This window comes from Rhipicephalus microplus, chromosome 7, assembly GCF_043290135.1.
Source record: "Rhipicephalus microplus isolate Deutch F79 chromosome 7, USDA_Rmic, whole genome shotgun sequence".
NCBI lineage: Eukaryota > Metazoa > Arthropoda > Arachnida > Ixodida > Ixodidae > Rhipicephalus > Rhipicephalus microplus.
The window spans coordinates 35,879,839-35,899,921 of NC_134706.1; the positions used below are offsets into that span (position 1 = coordinate 35,879,839).

The following is a 20,083-nucleotide window of genomic DNA, read 5'->3' on the forward strand; positions in this document are numbered from 1 at the left end:
AGGACATGTCGTTAGCAAAGATTTCATCCTGCCCGACCCTGACAAGATTTCTAAAGTCCTTCACTTTCTGCGTCCCGAAAAACCAAAGGAGCTTCACAGTTTGCATGGCCTCTACTCCTATTTTCGCCGGTTTATGCAGAACTTCGCTTCTAATGTTGCTCAATTACTCCAGCTACTTGCTTGCAACGTCCCCTTTCTGTGGTCTCAAGAATGTCAAACGACATTCAATCTGTTGAGGCGGGCCCTCACGTCTGAACCTCTCCTCTGCCACTTTGACGAAGCCGCACCAACTATCCTCCATACCGATGCTAGCGGCCTTGGTATAGAAGCAGTTCTTCTACAAAGCGACAAGTCTTCCCTAAAGAAAGTTGTTGCATATGCCAGTCGCATACTCACTCCTGTCGAAAAGAACTACACGATAACTGAGTAGAGTGTTTGGCTGTGGTTTGGTGCGTGCAGAACTTCCGTCCCTGTCTCCACGGCCGTCACTTCACAATCGTTGCCGACCACCATGCCTTATGCTGGCTTTCTACACTGAAGAACTTGTCCGGACGCTTGGGTTGATGGATACTACGCTTGCAGGGGTACAACTTTGACAGAACTTACAAGTCAGGTAGAAAACATCAAGACTCCGACGCTTTATCTAGTGGCCCGCTTCCAACTACCCATATCAGCGCTGATGAAAACACAACCGCCACATCTACCAAAGTTCATACGCTCGCATCAATAAGGCAACCCTTTTCGGACGACGAGCCAAAATTTGTCTCCCGCCAGCGGTCCGACTCATACTGCAGACGCATCATGGACCACCTTTCGGGAGTTTCTCATCCACCAAACGCGCGACTTTGTCGTCAACTTCAGCACTCTAAGCTGGACAATGGGGCGCTCTAACGCCATATCTATCACCCTAATGGATCAGCGCTGCGTTCCTGTACTGCCACGCTTTGTTCGACTTCTAAGTGCCGGTGACTTCCCGTTTAAGCATGTCAGCAACGTTTTCTTCTATAATTGTCTCTCGTTTATCGCTATATATATATATATATATATATATATATATATATATATATATATATATATATATATATATATATATATATATATATATATATATATCATGTTATGCATATGTGATTAGGGTATGAGCCTCTGATGCGGTCGGTAAGCTGGCGGTTTTTTTTCAACCATCAGAAGACAAACTCGGCAAGCGCCTGTATATTTTTGTCGCGGATCACGAGCGAGATACACAACACAAACACAAACACCATCCTGACGCGGTGGTAGAGTCTATTTCGAAAGAACAAAGAACGGCTTCACGTCCATCACGCAAATGCGATCGTTTCGGCAACATCCAAATCCAACGGTTCTTCGTCGTAAGGCCAGTCTGTAAGGCGAACATCGTCGTCCAGAGCTGCTTGCAATGTCATGGCTGGATTTCTCAGAAGAAAACTCTTATCGCTGCAGCCTTGAAACATTCTGACAACGTTGCGGAGAAGAGGGTCCATGTTCGTAGCATGGTCCAAAACTATTTCGTAGATGAACTCCATCGTTTTCTTTTCGGCAATCTGCACAACAAGATCGTCCACAGAAACTTCCTTCCTGTTTGATGGATACGGGTGAGTGCGAACCCAGCCACTGCATGCGAACCTGTAAAAATTTGTGAAAGGTTTCAAAGTCAGGTTAGTGAAGGTGTGCAGTCGCCCACCTTCCTCCATGCAGTCTGCCGTGAGACAACGCACGGCAGACTGCATGGAGAGAGAAAGAGAGAGAGAGAATATATATAGAGAGAGAGTGAATAAAGACGCATCTTTGTCTCTTGGAAAAGCCACTTTTTGTTTACACAATACTTCACTTACAAAGCAATCTTCAAGCTGCTAGAGCAGTGATTTTGGTATTGTAAGATGACTTATTGTTGCAAAAGATATTGCTTTTCTTTTCATTGTCCCATTCGTAGAGGCACTTTCTACGGCTTCCATATTAGGACGATGCAATTTTTTTACGCACAAAACGCTCTTTTTACACAATACCATGCACACATGCTGCAGGCAAAGGTCCCCAGCTGGTCTGTTACAACAATGCGATCATTTTTCTTCTCCCGAACAATCGAACAGCACATGGTCTGAGAAAGATGGTGCAAGCCTGCGAAAACGATGTTTATCGTTACCGAAGTTCACACATGTCACGTGGCGCCCATAAAGAGCAGATAGTACTGCTGTTCGCTGCGGTTGCCTTCGTTATATTTGAAACGACGTCCGCGTGGCGTAAGTAGCCCCCCATAGCTCACATACTTAACAGGGCAAGAAGAGCGTGTTTAAAGACGGGTTCACAGTTAAAGGCAACACTTTCGTGCGCAGCATGTCTGGATTTCACTCTGTGGCAAAAGGATGGGGGCTTAGATTTCAATAAGACTACAGCTGGCTGACTGTTTGTAAACTGGTGCCGAGCGTGAAAGATGTTCATACGTTTACTTGCAGTCATGAGACCCACAATATAATAGGTTCTCATCAAATGTTCCCTTAAGATGGATGGTACTGTAAATTGTTTGAACAACCGTTTCTGTATTGCCAACATAAATCATGTAATATAAATTTCAATTCAATAACCAGTGCACGTCACTTATAATCATATTGTGGTTTTGGGACGTAAGACAACATATAGTATTATTATTATCAATTACTGACGTCTTCGATAGACCACCTTATTGGGGGTTTTGGGAGGTAAAACAACAGATAATGTTACTATCATCAATTACCGAAATCTTCAAGGGACCACCATATCATGGTTTTTTCGGTATGTAAAACAACAGATGGTAAACAACAGAAAGAAGTATTCGCTCCATACCGTGGGTCGTTCCCACCATTGTTTTTGTTGTTGTTGTTGTTGTTGTTGTTGTTGTTGTTGTTGTATGTTGGTCAATAGATGAAGTTGTTTGTATATGTCCTTGGGAATAATGTAACTAGATGACGTTAGTGGTTTTCGAAGCATATCCATGGAGCGAATGATGATGAGTGGGTGAAGCGTCCATCCATCCGTCCGCGCGTCTGTCCGATCGCCCGTTCGTCAATGCGTTCGTCCGTCTGTTTGCTCTTCCGTGAGTCTGTCCATGCGTCTGTCCACCGTCCTTGCTTCCGTCCATCCTTCCGTGCTTATGTTTGTCCATCCGTCCATGTCTGCGTCCGTCCGTCTGCCTGTATGTCCGTCCACGCGTCCGTCCATCCGTCCACGTGTTCGTCCATGCTTCCGTCAATTCGTCCGTCCGTCCGTCGGTCTGTTAGTGCTTTCTTCCGCCCGTCCGTGCGTTCGTCCTTCCATGCCTCCATTCATTCTATCGTCCGTCCATGCGTCCGTCTACGATGCATGGACAGACGAATGGTCAGATGGATGGAACCACGGACAGACAGACGGACGCTTCACCCCTATCATCATCATTCACTCCATAGATATGCTGTGACTATTTTGTCTTCCTTATATAATTAGGTTGTTATCGACATCATCTGCGTCTTAATTGTTCTGATTCTAATAACTTGCTCATTGTACAATTGTTGCGTCCGAACAATACGTCCGTACAGTTGTTGCGAATTATGGACCATAAGGTGGATAGAAAAGTTTTTAAAAATTTAGAGTACTTGGTACTCTACTAAGCGAGAGCAAAAAGCCGGCATGTGGGCCTCAGAAACGAACCCCAATAGCACAAAGTCATGCCAAGTCATGTATCACAAAGGCACGAAGCCTTTTTCTTTAGAGCAATGCAACAAAGAAGTGTTGGCAATAAATAATAACGAAAGAAATAAATGAATAATTCATCTTGTCTGTATTGGGATGATTATATATCACGTGTAAACCCTCTTTCAACTAGACGCTATCCCAATCTTTCTATTTTCAACCATGTTCTTGACTTTAGTTATTTCCCCCAAGGTTTATTCAAAGCTGGAACAATTTACGCGATTCTGTTCATAAATTGGCTCAGTCAAATTTTATATAAGCACTGTTATGCAAATACTACCATTATGGTTGTGGTCTTTTACGTTGTCGTTGAGAACAATTTGTTTCTTATAACAAGACATATTCTCCATTTCTGCAATAAACCAGCCAAGGGCTGCAGTGTATGAAAGATCTTGATTATTCCAGGGGTCATAGAAGGTTATTGTAGTTCTGTGTGGGGCGTCTTGCGCGTTTGCGTTACTTTGAGTTCAGAAATATGCACCGATCGACTTCGCCCAAACGCCCAAATGATTGTCTTGTGATCTGCATCCCTCGGCAGGAGAACGACACTGGGCAGGGGAGGCATGTTCTCCAAGTGCCACCTTTGGCTACACCTCTGCCCCACAATGAATTGCTAGATTTAAGTACAGCGACACAGACATACATATACTAAAATAAATTTCAACCAATAATCACGACTATCATCCTCTCTTCAATTTCGCCTCCCGAATCCTTTCGCTCGCGGCCGCATAGCTCCGACCGTCTTACAGCACGTTATCACCGCTCGAGGACGGGGCGACGCTGATGGTGACGTCCATGACGAGGTCGGCGCCATTGCAGAGGCGCTCGGCCGTGCTCATGGCCAACACCAGGCCGTCTTCGCTCCAGTTGGTGTCAGTCTGCGACCGCAGGTTCCGGGTCCTGGCTGACCACGAGAGCCGGTGTGCAGCTCCGCACAGTTCGAACCGGTACAGGAAGCGTCGCGCCTCCTCGCTCGACCCGACGAACAGTACGACGCCAAAGAAGCGGTTCCTCGAGGCCCTGTTGTTCCTTTTCCTGAGCATAACGACGAAGTCGCGGCCCAGGCACGTTTGCAGCGCCACCCAGCAGAAGGCCTCGACGCGCCGGAAGTTCGTCGCCGTCATGACCACGTTCTCACCTGTACGTTAATTTGCGTGGAAAACGAGCACTTAATTAAAGGGCGTGTGTACACGGACTACATGTGGCCTGGTTTACCTGTTTGTATAGTAACGAAGTCTTCATATAAATACCAACCTAATCTGCAAGCCTGGCCGTTTGGCAGATCCTATATTGATTAGATCGACTTCAACTAGGACTTGGTTTGGGTTTAGGCTTGATTGGCTTGGCTGCAAGTGTGGCCTGGTTGGCTTTATTAGCTCGTATATTGCTTAGTACACCGGTTAATCGGTTGAATTATCGTCGGTTGATTAGTCAATTTGTCACAACTAAGCCCGCCACCTTTCCGAGAAAAGGCTGACGTACTGATGTCCCTTAATCAAGTCGATTGCCCATTGAATGGTCTGTCTGGCAGTTTGACCAGCCGCAGACAAACGGTCACTCGGCCAGTCATTCAGTCGTTTGTTCGTTAGTCCGTCTATCGGTTCGATTGACATTGCGTCCATCCGAAATTTTGTCTGTTGGTTCTCAGCGACTTTGTTCGTCTGTTCGTTGGTATGAGGGACATCACCGACCCCGGTTACTGCCCAGTCATTGAGTTGGCCGCGACAAGCTTTTCCACTACGTGCGCATGAAGGGTCTATACACTAGTCGTTTGTTAGTTGGGCGGTCCTCGCCGCTTTCCTAGCTGAAATCGTCGATGGTCACATGACGCCCCTGCCTGACCAATTGATCATTAGTCCACGGTCGGCTGGTCATCGGACTACTGGCACGTCTTTCCACCTATCAGATAGATTCACGGATCGCCTAATCCTCCGTTGATTAGTTGGTCAGATCGTCTGCAGTTTACTTTCGGTCGGGTTAGGGGAGATTGGGTTCGATAGTTCGTAGGTTTCGTCCGATAACACTGGCCATACACTCTGTTCATTATGGAACGTTGGATAGAACGCATGGTGCCCAGGGTTAGTTAATGCTATCAAGTGAACGGCTATGCGTATTGAGGGACGGGACTGTACCATGCAATTTCTTTAACGGGTAGGGAAGAATGAAGTATGCAAAGACATCGAATTACGTAATCTTCGCCAGCTTCAGCGAGGCTCACTGCATACCTTCCAGAAATATAGTCGTATAAAAAAGTGAAGTGCGCACGCATTGACACGAGAGAGTATCCAAAAAAAAACGCCAGCGTCTGTTTCTCTTCCCATGTTTTCCTGTGCTAACCGCCTGGTGCTCCTGCCACCTCAAATACCTCGGATTTCTGCCGTCGTTTCTACTCGTTTACATCATCAAGAAGGTATACACTGTAAAGATATCCATGTCCATGTTAACAGATGACAGACACGCTAAATTTCCGATAACTCTACGGATGTAAAAGAAAGTCGTCTCCGAGAATGTCTTGTGACGTAAATTTTGCACGTGTCTGTAAATTCTGGAGTATATCATTCACGCCAACCTGAGCTAGATAGGAAACAGGCCGAAGAGTGGCCAAATTTGCAAAATAAATCCTATCCTACTCCTACTCAGCTACATATGAGGTTTTCGTAACACTACCCAGAATAATTCGTACAGTGTGGCCCATGCTATAAAGATGGCTTCCCTTGGAGCCACTGACACAGCGCTATTGCGAAACCGGCATGGGAGACGCGACGTTTGCAAAGACACATTTATCTTATCCAAACGTTACGTGCCAGGTTTTTTGTTATTTAGGCACACGGGCAACCCTTTCACGTCATCATCACATTCAAGCCGAATAACCGCAACTTGTTTGAAGCGAAAGGCGCCGTGGTGGAGTACGAGTACTTCCAGCAGCTGCATCCATGGCGTCACATGCAAGATACATAAACGTAAAGTATGCTTTGCAAGCCGAAGAGGACTCCTTAAGTCGCATACTAAGAGGGTGCCCAAACAGCTGACCTCACAGAACTTATGTGAGAGCGATGGCGGAAAACTCTGCTGAGCTACGATGTACAGAACCAATCCTGCCCTATCCAGAATGTCTGGGATGCTACTAGATGACAATGTCTTCCGTCCTCCATCTAAGTGGTCCTAGACTAACTAGCCAGATCTCTAAAGTTGTTTCACTCACTCACTTGCTCGTACTACCTGTCCTCCTTGTTTTTTATGCCAATGCATTCCTTAGTCAGACTATGTCCCACATCCGACGTTGTCCATGGCAGGGTCCGCGTGCCGGCAGGTGTTGTCTCTCCGCTCTCACTCCTTCTCCCATAGCAACAGCTGCGGGCGCGCGCGCTTATCATCGCCCCTAGCAACCAGAGCATGTGCTGGGAGAGAGTGTAGGAGAAGGTACGTGCAGTGCTTCTCTTGCTAATCGCTTTTGCTCCTCACTGCACCCCACTCTTCCGTCCGCTTGCGCCTCACTCTAGACCATTCGCTCGCTCGGTGCCTGTCAAGACGATGGCAGAAGTCGGTGAGGGCGAATGTCTAACGGCAACGGTACAATCTTTCGGCGCAAGAAATGCATTCGCATTTGCTCATCATTCCCTTCGGAGAGGTGGGGGTATTTTTGCTTACCCTGCAGCGCTTCGTAAGCACGGAGACCTGTAAAGCTTGCAAAAGCTGTCCGTCTCGTGAAATGCGGCGTGGTTGGTTTTCATAAATGAATACGAGCCAGGTTATCTGTTTGGCGCTGTAATTGTGCGTACAGTCTATGCGATACTCCACCTTGTAATTTCGGAACAAAGTCGTGCGTGCCGAGAATGTGTCCCACGAGCTTCTGCAGCGGTCCTCGCCACTTGCAAGACTTCCTGCCGAGTACGCAGCAACAGGGCCTGGATTCAAGCGTGCGAAAACCAGTCACGTAGAGAGCACGTTACTGGGAGCACAGGCATTTCAAGGCTCTGCTTCCAGTCAAATACTGAACGCTTACGCGGAAACGCAAACAAGTGGTTTCAGCGGCACAATACGTGGTACAGCAGTGCGCAAGCGCTAGGCGAGACTTGTGCATTTGCGTAGCTTGACATGTGACTCGCAGCGATGGCGTAGTGGTTAGAGCATCCGCCTTGCATGCAAAAGGTCCGTGGCTCATGTCCCGGTGCCGAGCAGTTCCCAACCAGATAAAAAAAATCCGCGTGGTGGTTGAACTGCATTACTGCATTTTCCTTTCTTTTCTTTTTTTCTGTCGTTTTCCTCTTTCCTCTCCTTCTGATTTGAGATTGCATAAAGCTGAGCACCAACAAACTGTACCTTTAATCCGGATGAAGGCCAGACTCTAGACCGAAACGTCGAAATAAACCACGTTGTGACCGCTCATGGAGGATCTACTGGACTGTATGCAATGCTTGGGCCACTCAACCACCATGCCTGCCTACACAAGACCGGCCAGAGGCGCACCTCCAGTCGAGCAGGTCTCAAGGAAGTTCCCTAAACATGCACCAACATCAGCCATCATGGGAAACTCGCAAACAAGGTATTTACATTCGCATTTTAACCGGCATAAGAAGACGACACCTGCAATCATTTCCATCCGCGGAGCCTCCATATTCGACATCGAGAAAGAGCTTGCCGGCATACCACCACGATCTGTGACCACGCTCGTTTTTCACGTCGGTACGAGCGAGCTGGCGTCGTACGGACTAGAAGATTCGCTACGCCGCCTTCACCGCCTAGTAAACAAAACGCTTCGGACTTGCCAGGAACTCGAGAGGCTCGTTGTTTCATGCGTGCTGCCCCGTTACCTCAACCTACACCTGGAACGATCGAACGAACAATTCGTGCACCGCTTCAACTGGGACGCTCGTCAATTCAACGAGACAGTCAAGGCCTACTGCTGAAGGCCCAACAAGGTGTCATACATCGACTACCAATTCGAGCAGCTGCCACCAAGACGCTTTCTTGCTGCGGATGGGCTTCATCCAAGTTTTATGGCTGTCGCTTTGAATGTCGAAGCCCTCAAGAGTGCACTCGGTCGCAGAGACTTCGAAGCTACCACGGGGTGGTCGACTAAACCAGCAGCTCCCATCAATATTCGTTCAACACAACAAGACACCCACGACAAGAACTCCGCATATCAACATATTCCAGGAGCCCCACACCCACCCAACATCACAGACGTGTTCCCGACGATCGGCGAAACTGTGACTCCCGCGAGCCACAAGCACTCCCTCACCATCATCAACAGCGCACCACTACTAGGGGGGAAGTCTGCTGAACAGCCAACACGCGTCCCTCTATTGCGGATGTCGAGACCAAAAGCACTACACGACAGCACCACTACACCACTCCTCAAAGGGAAGCCTTCCGAACTACGAAACCGCGTCCCTCTATCGCGCACCCCGGAACTACTTACGAACACGTTCGCTGGGAGCGCAATGCCGATATCCTCCCTACAACGACGAAGGCCTGCCGGACATAACTACAACCAGCGCACCTCATCAGTGCCATCCCGCACCCAAAAGAAGGTTGACTTCTGAAATGTAAGTTCAGCTCATCGCTTCCCAGCTGCAGTGCCACTTTTCTTAAAGTACGAAAACTTGCTGACAAACGAATTAGACATGAAATGCATAAATCAATATTGCAAGTGTACTTTCGTGCTAGAATAGCCCCCAAGGGTATGACACTCTCCCTCACACCAGCCGCTACAAATCTAGATGAACACGACCAAATAACATGAAAAAACGTCCTCCTTGAAGCATCTCTTAAATTAACAGAAATCGCTCTTAATCACAGTGATAAGCAGGTAAAAAAATTGGTCGCTATGACCAACACCATTCTCCGCCACAACACTTTATCGAACGAAGAAATCACCCGATTAACAGAATTTAAACAGAATAAACACCAAGCCAACATGACCACAAAAGTTCATAAATTCAAAAGAGATCATGTGCCCGAACTCGCGTTCCCTGATATAGTTCCTTATCACTACAACACCACCACCCAGGAAATCACTAATGGTACAAACGAGCACCATCTAGGAACACACCCTGTGACACTGTGGTTGTAAACCTATCGGACACGAGCTTGTCACCTGACGAAGAAAAACTGCTATCTAAGGGACTAAGCTTCTGCCCGACCACAAAATTTTTCGATGAATCCCACTTGCTCCGAGACCTCGAAAGCTTCGCTCGAAGCTTAAGGTTGCGCGAAAATTTCTTGGACAGGCCTTTTAACCACAAATCAATTCACCATCGTAAATCAAATGATTGGACACCGAACAGTAATCGAGATAAGTGCTTGAACCTTTATATCACCGCAGTACAGAAATATATAGTACACGAATACCACAGACAGAAAGGAAACCGAAAAAAACCTGACAAAATCTGAAAAAATAAGTATGAGAAATTTGGCATCTACGACAGACATAACAATAAAACCCGCTGACAAAGGAGGATCAATTGTAGTCCTTAATACAACCAACTACATACAAGAAACATACCGCCAACTAGACGACTCAAGATTTTACGAACGCCTCCCAGGTGATCCGACAGACGAATACAAACGTATCGTATCAACAGAACTGAAGAAGCTGTTGGATGCAGAAAAGATAACCAACCCTGACCACAAACTTATGTGTGCAGCATACCCTCGTCCAGGTCGCTTCTACATCCTCCCAAAAATTCATAAACCCGGTAACCCAGGTCGACCAATCATATTAGGCATCGGTACGATAACTGAACCCATATCAGGGTACGTGGACCAACTAATAAGCCACATTCCATGCACACTCGCGTCGTACATAAAAGACACCACACATTTTCTTCGAGACATTGCAGGTCTGTGTGCGCCGAAAAACTCGTACTTGGTTACTTTTGATGTCTCTTCATTGTATACAAATATTCCTCACGATGACGGCATAGCTGCATTGCAAAACCTGTACACAAACCATAGACAATCTAACACCTCAGATTTCTCTGCCATCGCAACTTTGACGAGGATGGTCCTCCAATTAAATTCATTCGAGTTTAACCAAGTGTATTTTTGACAAATCAGCGGGACTACTGTGGGCACCAAAATGGCACCCAATTATGCCAACATATTTATGGGAAAGCTAGAATCAGAATTTCTTGCACAAAGTTCCTTAAAACCACTGCTTTACAGAAGAAACATAGACGACATGTTCCCTTTTTGGACCCACAGCGAGGACAAACTTCTCAGCTTTATCGACACTTACATTGCTGTACATACGAACATACACTTCACACACACATACTCGCAAGTAACCGTAAATTTTCTTGATGTGCCCATAACGATAGAAGAGGACAAGCTCTCTACAACTCTATATCGCGAACCAACGGATCGACAACAATACCTCCATTACCAAAGCCATCACCCGCGCCACTGTAAACACAGTATTCCATACAGCCAGGCTCACCGGTTTAAGCAAATCTGCTCAAGAGACGCTGATTTTGACACGAGCTCACAGAGGCTAAAACTTATGCTCGAGAAACCAAAATACCACCCACATGTAATTGATGACGCTGTTCAAAGAGCGTGCAAACTGAAGCGTGACGACTTACTTATGAAGCGACCACTGCAAGAAGACCCAAAACGAACAAACCTCTGCTTGACTTACAGCACAATCTTCCCCGATGTAAACAAAATCCTTAAACGACATTACAACATTCTGGAACAAAGTGAACGTCTGAAACGCGCATTCCGATCCACTCCAGGCGTCGTTTACCGACGACCACGTAACCTCAAAGACACACTTGTCCACTCTCAAATTAACACATCACCCCCCCCCCCCCCCCCAATAATTCATGCCGACCTTGTTTAAAGCCATGATGTCTTGTATGTAAGGCGATGCGAGAAACACACAAAGCAACCAGCACACAATCCAAGATTTTGAATAACAAACAAGGAAACCTAACATGCCATTCCTCTATTGTGGTATACATACTCGAATGCAACGTGTGTAGTATGCAGTACATCAGACAAACAGAAACACCATTTAGTATTCGCTTCAATAATCACAGAGCCCATGCGAAATCAGCCCCAAATGTACCCCTATGAAAACATGTTATTCTTCCCGACCATGCATTCGACAAACTCTCAGTAACGCTCTTGGAGACGGGATTTAAATCAAACCCAGAACGTCAACAACGAGAGTCATACCTTATCCACCAACTTAACACCCTCGATAGCGGAATAAATGAGAATCCTGGTACACTTGCAGAATTAAAGCATTAGAAAACAATAAAGACAATAATGAAAATAGTAACTGAGTTCACGGCACTGCAGCTGTGAAGGGCACTGGACAACTCAAAACAATTCCAAGTGTAGCTACTCTTCCTAAGTACAACTGTCGTCTGTTTTCTGTTTATTTTACTACCTAACCAATTGTTTCATGCATGACATGCCCAACAGCAACCCTGTGCACAGCCGGGAGGCCTTCACTACACGCGCAATCCACAAGTGGGCAAGGAATTCGCATTGCACCCGCTTGCACAGCCTACCGCAATACGGGGCAACCCTCTTTTTACGACGAAATGTTGACAGGGCGCGGAGTAGTTAAAGGCTTAGAACTTCCTAAAATGCCCGCTTACCAGCCTCTGCCACAATACGTGGCACCCCTCCTTCTACGACGAATTGTTTACGGGACTCCGAGTAGTTAAAGGCTTAGGACTTCCTGAAAAGCTCCTTTTTGCCCCACACCGTACCGCCAGTTCCAGGAGGGGCCGTCTGATCGGGAGGAATGCGTTAGTGAACGGAAACATACACAGACCGCTGACATCAGAAAGCTGAAGGGGAGAAGGGGGAGAGAGATGAAGGGGGAGGTGGAGGGAGGAGGAAGGAAGAGTGGAAGGGGGGCGCCCGAGGGGCGTCCACCGTATAATTTTTTTCTCTTCTTCTTCTTCTCTTTTTCTTCTTTTTGTTTCTTTTTTTCTCCTTTTTTTCTTTTCTGTCTTTTTTTCATCTTTCCTTGCCCTCTGATTTGAGATTGTATAAAGCTGAGCACCGACAAACTGTATGCTTATTCCTGATGAAGGCCAGACTCTAGGCCGAAACGTCGAAATAAACCAGGTTGTGACCGCTCACGGAGGATCTACTGGACTATATATATATATATATGTATATATATATATATATATATATATATATATATATATATATATATATATATAGTCCAGTAGTCAGTTTACGACTGAAGAATTAAAAACTCTCGAATTATATCGGTCACAGAAGTTAGCCGAGCTGGATGCTAAAAAGTCAAAGAAGGTCGCGCGTGACAACTTAGAAAAAAAGGAATGCTCCCGACGAGGAAACATTCTAACTACAGCTGAAATGCGCCAGCCCGAGCTGGAAAGTAAATCTTCTGGACAGGATAACATTGTAAATTTGTCATGTTACGATCTATCAATTGAGGAACGCAGTGTGTTATCTCGAGGACTTAATTTTTGCCCTGCAACAGGAGGCTATAGTGAATTTCAGTTGGTGAAGGATCTTCACAATTTCGAACGTAACATGCGCCTCCGTGAGTACTTTTATGATCGGTCCTCGGCTCACAATACCGATAGCTCATCATTGCCATCTTACAAGCATTGGACACCCCCCTCCCAAAGAGACAAATGTCTGGACCTTTATATCAGAGCTGTACAACGCGATGTCATGCAGGCATATAAAGAACGTACACAATTGCACCGCAACCTTACTGACAGAGAGCAACAAGCAATTGAATCCCTCGCTGGTCGTAATGACATAATTATAAAACCTGCAGATAAAGGAGGCGCCATTGTTGTAATGGACAGAAGCAAATATATCAGCGAAGGCCATAGGCAGCTCAGTGATGCATCATATTACAAGCGGAAAGATCATGACCCAACAAACGAGTTCAAAGATATTGTTCGTGATACCTTGACTGCGCTCTTTAATGATAAAGAAAGAAGCTATGGCACTCTGAAATCCCTCATACCGTTGAGCCCAGTAGCTGGCAGGTTTTACCTTCTTCCCAAAATTCATAAGAGAGATAATCCCGGTAGACCGATAATTTCTGGAATTGGAACAGTGACTGAGAACCTTTCCCGTTATGTAGATAGCCTCATCAACACCATTCCGTCCAGCTTTTCTTCTTACATTAAAGATACCAATCACTTTCTATCAGATATTGTTGACCTACAGGTTCCTCAAAATTCGTTTCTCGTTACGTTAGATGTCACGTCACTGTATACTAATATCCCTCACTCAGATGGCATCGAGGCAGTTATCTGCGCGTACAACGATTGCCACGCCAACAAACTAGTTTCCGCATCTACGTTAGCTACGTTGCTTAAGCTCATTCTTGAACTTAACAATTTCGAATTTGATGGGACACATTATGTTCAAGTTAGCGGTACATCTATGGGCACAAGAATCGGACCAAATTACGCAAACATATTTATGGGGCTCCTTGAAAACAAATTTCTTGCAAATTGTGAATATAAGCCATTTTACTATAAGCGGTTCATCGACGACATTTTCCTAATCTGGCACCATAGTGAATCGCAACTTCTTTCTTTCATAGCAGATCTTAACAACGCTCATCCGGCGATTTCTTTTTCGCACTCATATTCACCTTTGAACATAAGCTTCCTTGATGTCATGGTCACTCTACGTAACGGGAAGCTGACAACTAATCTTTACAGGAAACCCACGGATAGGCAGCAATATCTTCACTTTAGTAGTAGTCACGTGAAACACAACAAAACTAGTATTCCCTACAGCCAAGCAGTCCGTTTTAAAAGAATATGCTCTGATAGCAGCGAATTTTCCCGCCACTGCGAACAACTTCGGAGCGCGCTCGAAAAACAGAGCTATCCGGCCAGCATAATCACAGACGCCATCAAACGTGCAGAAGAGCTTGACCGTTCAGACCTGCTGAGTACTAACAAAAGACCCAAAGATTGTTCGCGGACTAATCTAATTTTGACACATGCGGCCTCAGCTCCAAATGTGAACCATATCTTAAAGAAACATTTTAACATTTTAATACAGAGCGAGCGGCTCAAAGGAATCTTTGCAGAACAACCACGCGTGGTCTACCGACGATCGCGGAACCTTCGTGATTTACTAACCTCATCTAAAACCACGTGTTCACATCATGAAGGCTGTCATCCCTGCAACAAACCACGTTGCAAAGTGTGCGCGCACATGACGACATCTAAAACAGTTTCAAGTACATCGTCCAGTTTTTCTTTAAATATAAATGGGAACTACACGTGTGATAGTATCAACGTCATCTATCTTCTCGAGTGTTCAACTTGCGGTGCTCAGTACATAGGTCAAACAGAGACAAGTTTCAGAATTCGTTTTAATAATCACCGTGCACATGCCGTAAGCCTCCCTAACCTACCGCTGTCGAAGCACGTCAGTATGCCTGGCCACGGTTTCGACAAAATTAGGGCCACGATTATTCAGTCCGGTTTTAAGACAAATCACGATAGGGAAGTGAGGGAATCCTTCTTGATACACAAATTTAACACCATTCGTTCAGGTATCAATGAAAACGTAGGAAAGCTCACCTGCCTCGCACTATAACAACACGACTTCTTAGATTAGTAAAATATTTTAGTGTATATTAAATTGTATATTAGTCAACCGTGGTTTCTTTACTTCTGAGCTCTTTTACATGTCCTGCCAACCATACTGTGCCCCACGTGTCGATGCGCAATGAAATTTGAAATTTTATAATCATGCACCCGTCACATGTCAGTCATGTCAACACAAGGTCCTGACAGATTACCATTTTTTACTTTGATTGTCCTAGCTGCAATACCGAGAGTTCATCACGTGAGCTTATAAAAGCGGCTTCATTGTATCATACCTACTTACTCTGACGAAGGCCGTGCCACGGCCGAAACGTTAGCAAATACGATCCTTTTCTTATGTGCTATCTTCAAGTTATTTCAATATATATATATATATATATATATATATATATATATATATATATATATATATATATATATATATATATATATATATATATATATATATATATATTACGGAGGGTTCCATAATTAACGACACGAAAATAGAATACAGATTGCATCTCATTCAGGTAAAAGTACGAGCTAGCCTCTAAAGTTGGGGTGGAGTGATATGCCACAGAGGTCATTCCTTAATATTTTTTGGTGAATGTCTGTGTACACCGAGTTACTTTGCGCACTGTACGGACTTGTCTTCATTACTTGTTAAGGCTTCGTTGTGCCACCAATCCTCCAGTCGTATTGTAGCTTTCACAAATGAGTTTTATATATACTTGCGGAGCCTTCAAGGGGTTAGTGAGATCGTAGAGGCTCAATATATCAGCAAAACCATAATATGACTATAAATCATATACGCTCTATACTCGAAACGGGTCCTCAGAATAGCACGCGCATAAAACAAACACCGTTATCTGCACCATCCACATCGTGGTGTTTAGAAAATTCCGCTATACCGCAGGCGGTTTTTGGCAAAACTAACGCATACCAACGACCAGCCGTAATGAGGCGCCTATATATATACTCGCAGCGGTGATCTTGTGGTTAGTGCTCGACAGATGACCCGAAGTAGCCAAATCCGATTCCTGCTGTACCTAAACGTGCACCTAAATATAAGCACATAAATCTAAATTTATCGTGCACCTAAATATAAGCCTATACGGACCTCCCGGCAACCGCGATGATTGTTAAAAAAAATAATTTCTCGTGGTGGTCACCTCCCAATGGTTTTCATATATCACGTGACTAACTGCCGGGTGAATTTTTCTTGTAATATTCTCCCGGCCACCAGGAGAACTTGACCTTACCTAACTTAACGCACGCTAAGCCACATCTGTCCAGTCTGTCCCGCAGCAGCCAGTTTTTCCTCCCCCCACCCCCCGGCAGTTAGTCACGTCACATATGAAAGCCAATGGGAGGCGACATCCGGGAGAAATTTATTTGAACAATTATCCCGGTTGCCGGTAGAATAGACACTGCGCTAGAATTACGCCGGCACCGATTGTGGCCACTGGGGGTGGCATCGATTCCGCAACTTTGGCGTCAGCATCCGAGCACCTTGACTCCTGGGCCCCCGAGGCTGACCCCACCTCCTTGAGTACGACGCTTTCCACCCATTCTCGCGTCCCTTAACTAGCCCTAGCAGTAATGTAGTATAAAGCATTACGGCTTTTTTTTTCTCTTGTTGACTTACAGAGTCAAGGAGATTTCGAGACGGAGTCTTCACCTCTGGTCCTCGCAGTGTCGTCAAGGAGACAAAATTCTTCAAAGCAAGAAGGAGCTCGTCGAAAGCACGGCCGTTCGAAACAAAGAGACGCTTCTTCTTCATTGCATTCTTTCTTGCGTTTTCTCGAAGTCTACGTTACCGTGTTTTCGATGATAATAATGATGACAGACGTTAAGATAGAGGCAGGCATTCCTTACAAAAATTCCTATTGAAACAAAACGAAGTGAAGTTATTGAGCAATGAGAACAGGCGGCATTGAAAATACATGACGGTTTAATTTAATTGCCGCTGAGGAAACTGCTGACCAAGATTAAAAATTGGCCGACGACTTTCAATTGAAAAGCCATCGATGAACTCACTATAGATAATATTGAAAAAAAACTTCCTCAATGGTATTTCAATAGAAATTAGTCAATGAGATTTCTATTGCGAATTGCTCAACAGGAATATTGTCGACAAAGTATTGAAGCAAGCAAATGAATATTGCGGAATCATAGTCTGACAATGAAAAATCAACAATCATTTTTGTAAGGGATATCTGCCACTTTTATGCGGAGGAAAACAATCATGTGCCGTCGATATGTCCTTGTTGTTGTAAAACGAAAGCCTCAGAGGTCTCACGAAACGCGGAAATCAACTATCGGTGTCGACGCCGTCAATACGAGTGATGCAAGAAATCATCATCACATGATGACTTCTCAGATCGGCAAAATTTCTGTAGTCCATGAGTTTCATTGGACCTGTATGCTGTAATCTCTTTGATGGCATCACAGAACATCGTCTCTTGGTTAAAGTTTGGCTGATCACAAAGGCACCGAAAAATCAGGGCAGGTATACAGAAAGATTGCAATTTCTCGAACTAAGGTTTCTTACACCATGCTCCGAAACTATTGGCAGTGCAAGGCCACGGTAGGTGCAGATTACTTTCGGGTGGAGGCGGGAGAGGATAAACCCATTGGGTGCGAGAAGAAAAAGGTGGCCTGCTTTTTCGAGTGAGGCGAACGCATAAAAAACGTTCTGACAGTGATGGTAGAAGCCGCTGCAGTAATAGTGGTAAAGGTGGGTAAAGGAACTGCGCACCGTGTTTCACTGCTTTTTTTGTTTTCTGTCGCAATAAAAAGCGTAACACCTGAAGCGTCCAACCTTGCAGCGGTTTCCTTGGAAAGTGCGCGGAATTTTTTAAAACAATTTTTATATCTGCGTTTGGTCTCCTTCAATCGCTGGAAAGAATGCCCCCAACACTGGTCGATCGATGTGATGACAGCTGTACTGTCAGTGAAAGTTGAAAACTAAAACTGCATGTGTGTGGTTTTTGTTGAATTCATGAAATTTTGATTATTAATAAAACAAATACCTTGATGGTCGTTTAATGCACGCGCACAGTTTTTTGTTGTCCTTGTGGGCGGCAGCACACGCCGTGCTCGCGTTTCTCTGCCGTTTGCAGGCTGGCATGCAGGCGAGCGAAGATACCGCTGCAGAGGCTAGAACGTTTCCTCCCTAATACCGCCGGCAGCAGCAGCCTCTGGCACAACCTAAAACTTCCTCAAGCGCGTATACAATACAACTTGGTTATACATGTCTGTCATTAGACAAAATAGTCAACCTGCCGTGATTTCTTGTCCTCCCCGTAGATTGGCCACATCCCTGTTGGGTGACGCTAGCGGTCATCCTTTGTAGGCTTTAACATCAGGTCAAAATTATAATTACTTTCTTATGGGACACACGCATGCTCGTTTCTGCCGATGTGAAGAATGGTCTGCTCATTTGCGCCACAATCAGAAAAATTTTTTGCGGGTGGTAGATAGTCCCTTTAGTGTTCTGTGGTTTTACTTGCCAATTAAACTCGCGATTTGGTTATATGTGACACACAATATTGCAGGGCTGTGACCACCTCCATTGAAGGGCGCTCAGCCCGACCAATATCAATGCCATCACATTCGGCTCAAAAGGCGAGAAACGTAGCCACCCAACCAAGAAGGTAAACCACCATCGAAATAGCTTTAGTATCAGTAGTAGCAGCAGAATGTAGTAGTGTTAACACGTGCTCACAACTGTTGACAGGTGCATCACAAACACCACAGAACTCTTTTTACGCTTACAATTTGCTCTGCAGTTGTCGCCGCAAAACCACGATATGGTTATGAGGCATGGTCTATCGCACAGGTCTCCAGAATAATCTTGAAGACCTCAGGTTATTTAATCTCCACCTTAAACCTAGTGGCTGGGTGCTCTATACCCATTCAAATGCGCCCATTCTGGCCGAGAATCCAACTCACGACCACAAGCACAGTGGCACAACTCGTTAGCTGATAAATTACAGCAGCGAGTTGCAATGCGCTCTGAAGATCTCTATTCGAATAACGCTTTTACTACACCGGCGAAATTGATAATCACAATGCAATGCTTGTCCCCTCGCTGTAAACTTTAGCGGACGACAGAGTCGCAAAAAATAGCTGGCGTCTCTCTATCCCAGGATACCATGGACCCGAGGTGACAGCTTGGCTTTCTTCACCAGACGTCGCCTGCCTTCAAGGCGTGAAGTTGTCAGTTGGGCCTCCACCCGCTTTCATGGTGTGTAGATGAAGACGCACATCCTAGTAGATGAAGAGGCACATCCTAAACATCAGTTTCGCACCCAGCACAGCGATATGTGGCATTGCTGGGTTAAGTCCACACTTCCATACATATGATAGAGTGTATCCCTTGCAGATCAGCATGTGTAGTTGTTTTGGCAGCGTAAGTGTTTGTTAATAAATTGTATGCGGAGGTGGGCGAAGCCAAAAGCGCAGGTGCACTGGCGTCGCTCGCCCTCGCTTCCTTCGCGCAAACGTAAGCCAGCGGACATAGCTTGTATTAGCGCGGAACACATGAAAAAAGAGAAAAAACGACACACACATCAAGAAAAATAGGCGCTACAGTAATAACAATTGACAGTGCTTCGCCCACTCGTCACAATTCACTCAGTGAAGATGCGTGCATTTTTTTCGCTTGTTTAAGTTAAAGCGATTCGACACGCACATTTAATAAACATACACATAGTGCACTGTATACCGTGCGAACGCTACAGTCGTTTCGCGCGATATACGGTGCACGGCGTTATACG

The 20,083-nt window shown here is 45.4% G+C and overlaps 1 protein-coding gene across 1 annotated transcript in view; it reads right to left on the bottom strand.

Annotated features, from left to right (window-relative positions):
* Positions 1-1,319: 1,319 nt before the first annotated feature.
* The window catches only part of LOC142767745 (neprilysin-1-like), a 35,096-nt gene continuing 16,332 nt past the window's right edge, over positions 1,320-20,083 (bottom strand). Inside the window, exons 7-8 of the mRNA XM_075869973.1 lie at positions 4,468-4,858; positions 1,320-1,644 (exon numbers count right to left, since the gene is read on the bottom strand). Of these exons, the coding sequence (XP_075726088.1) occupies positions 1,320-1,644; positions 4,468-4,858 (716 nt within the window). The remainder of the gene's footprint in view (positions 1,645-4,467; positions 4,859-20,083) is intronic.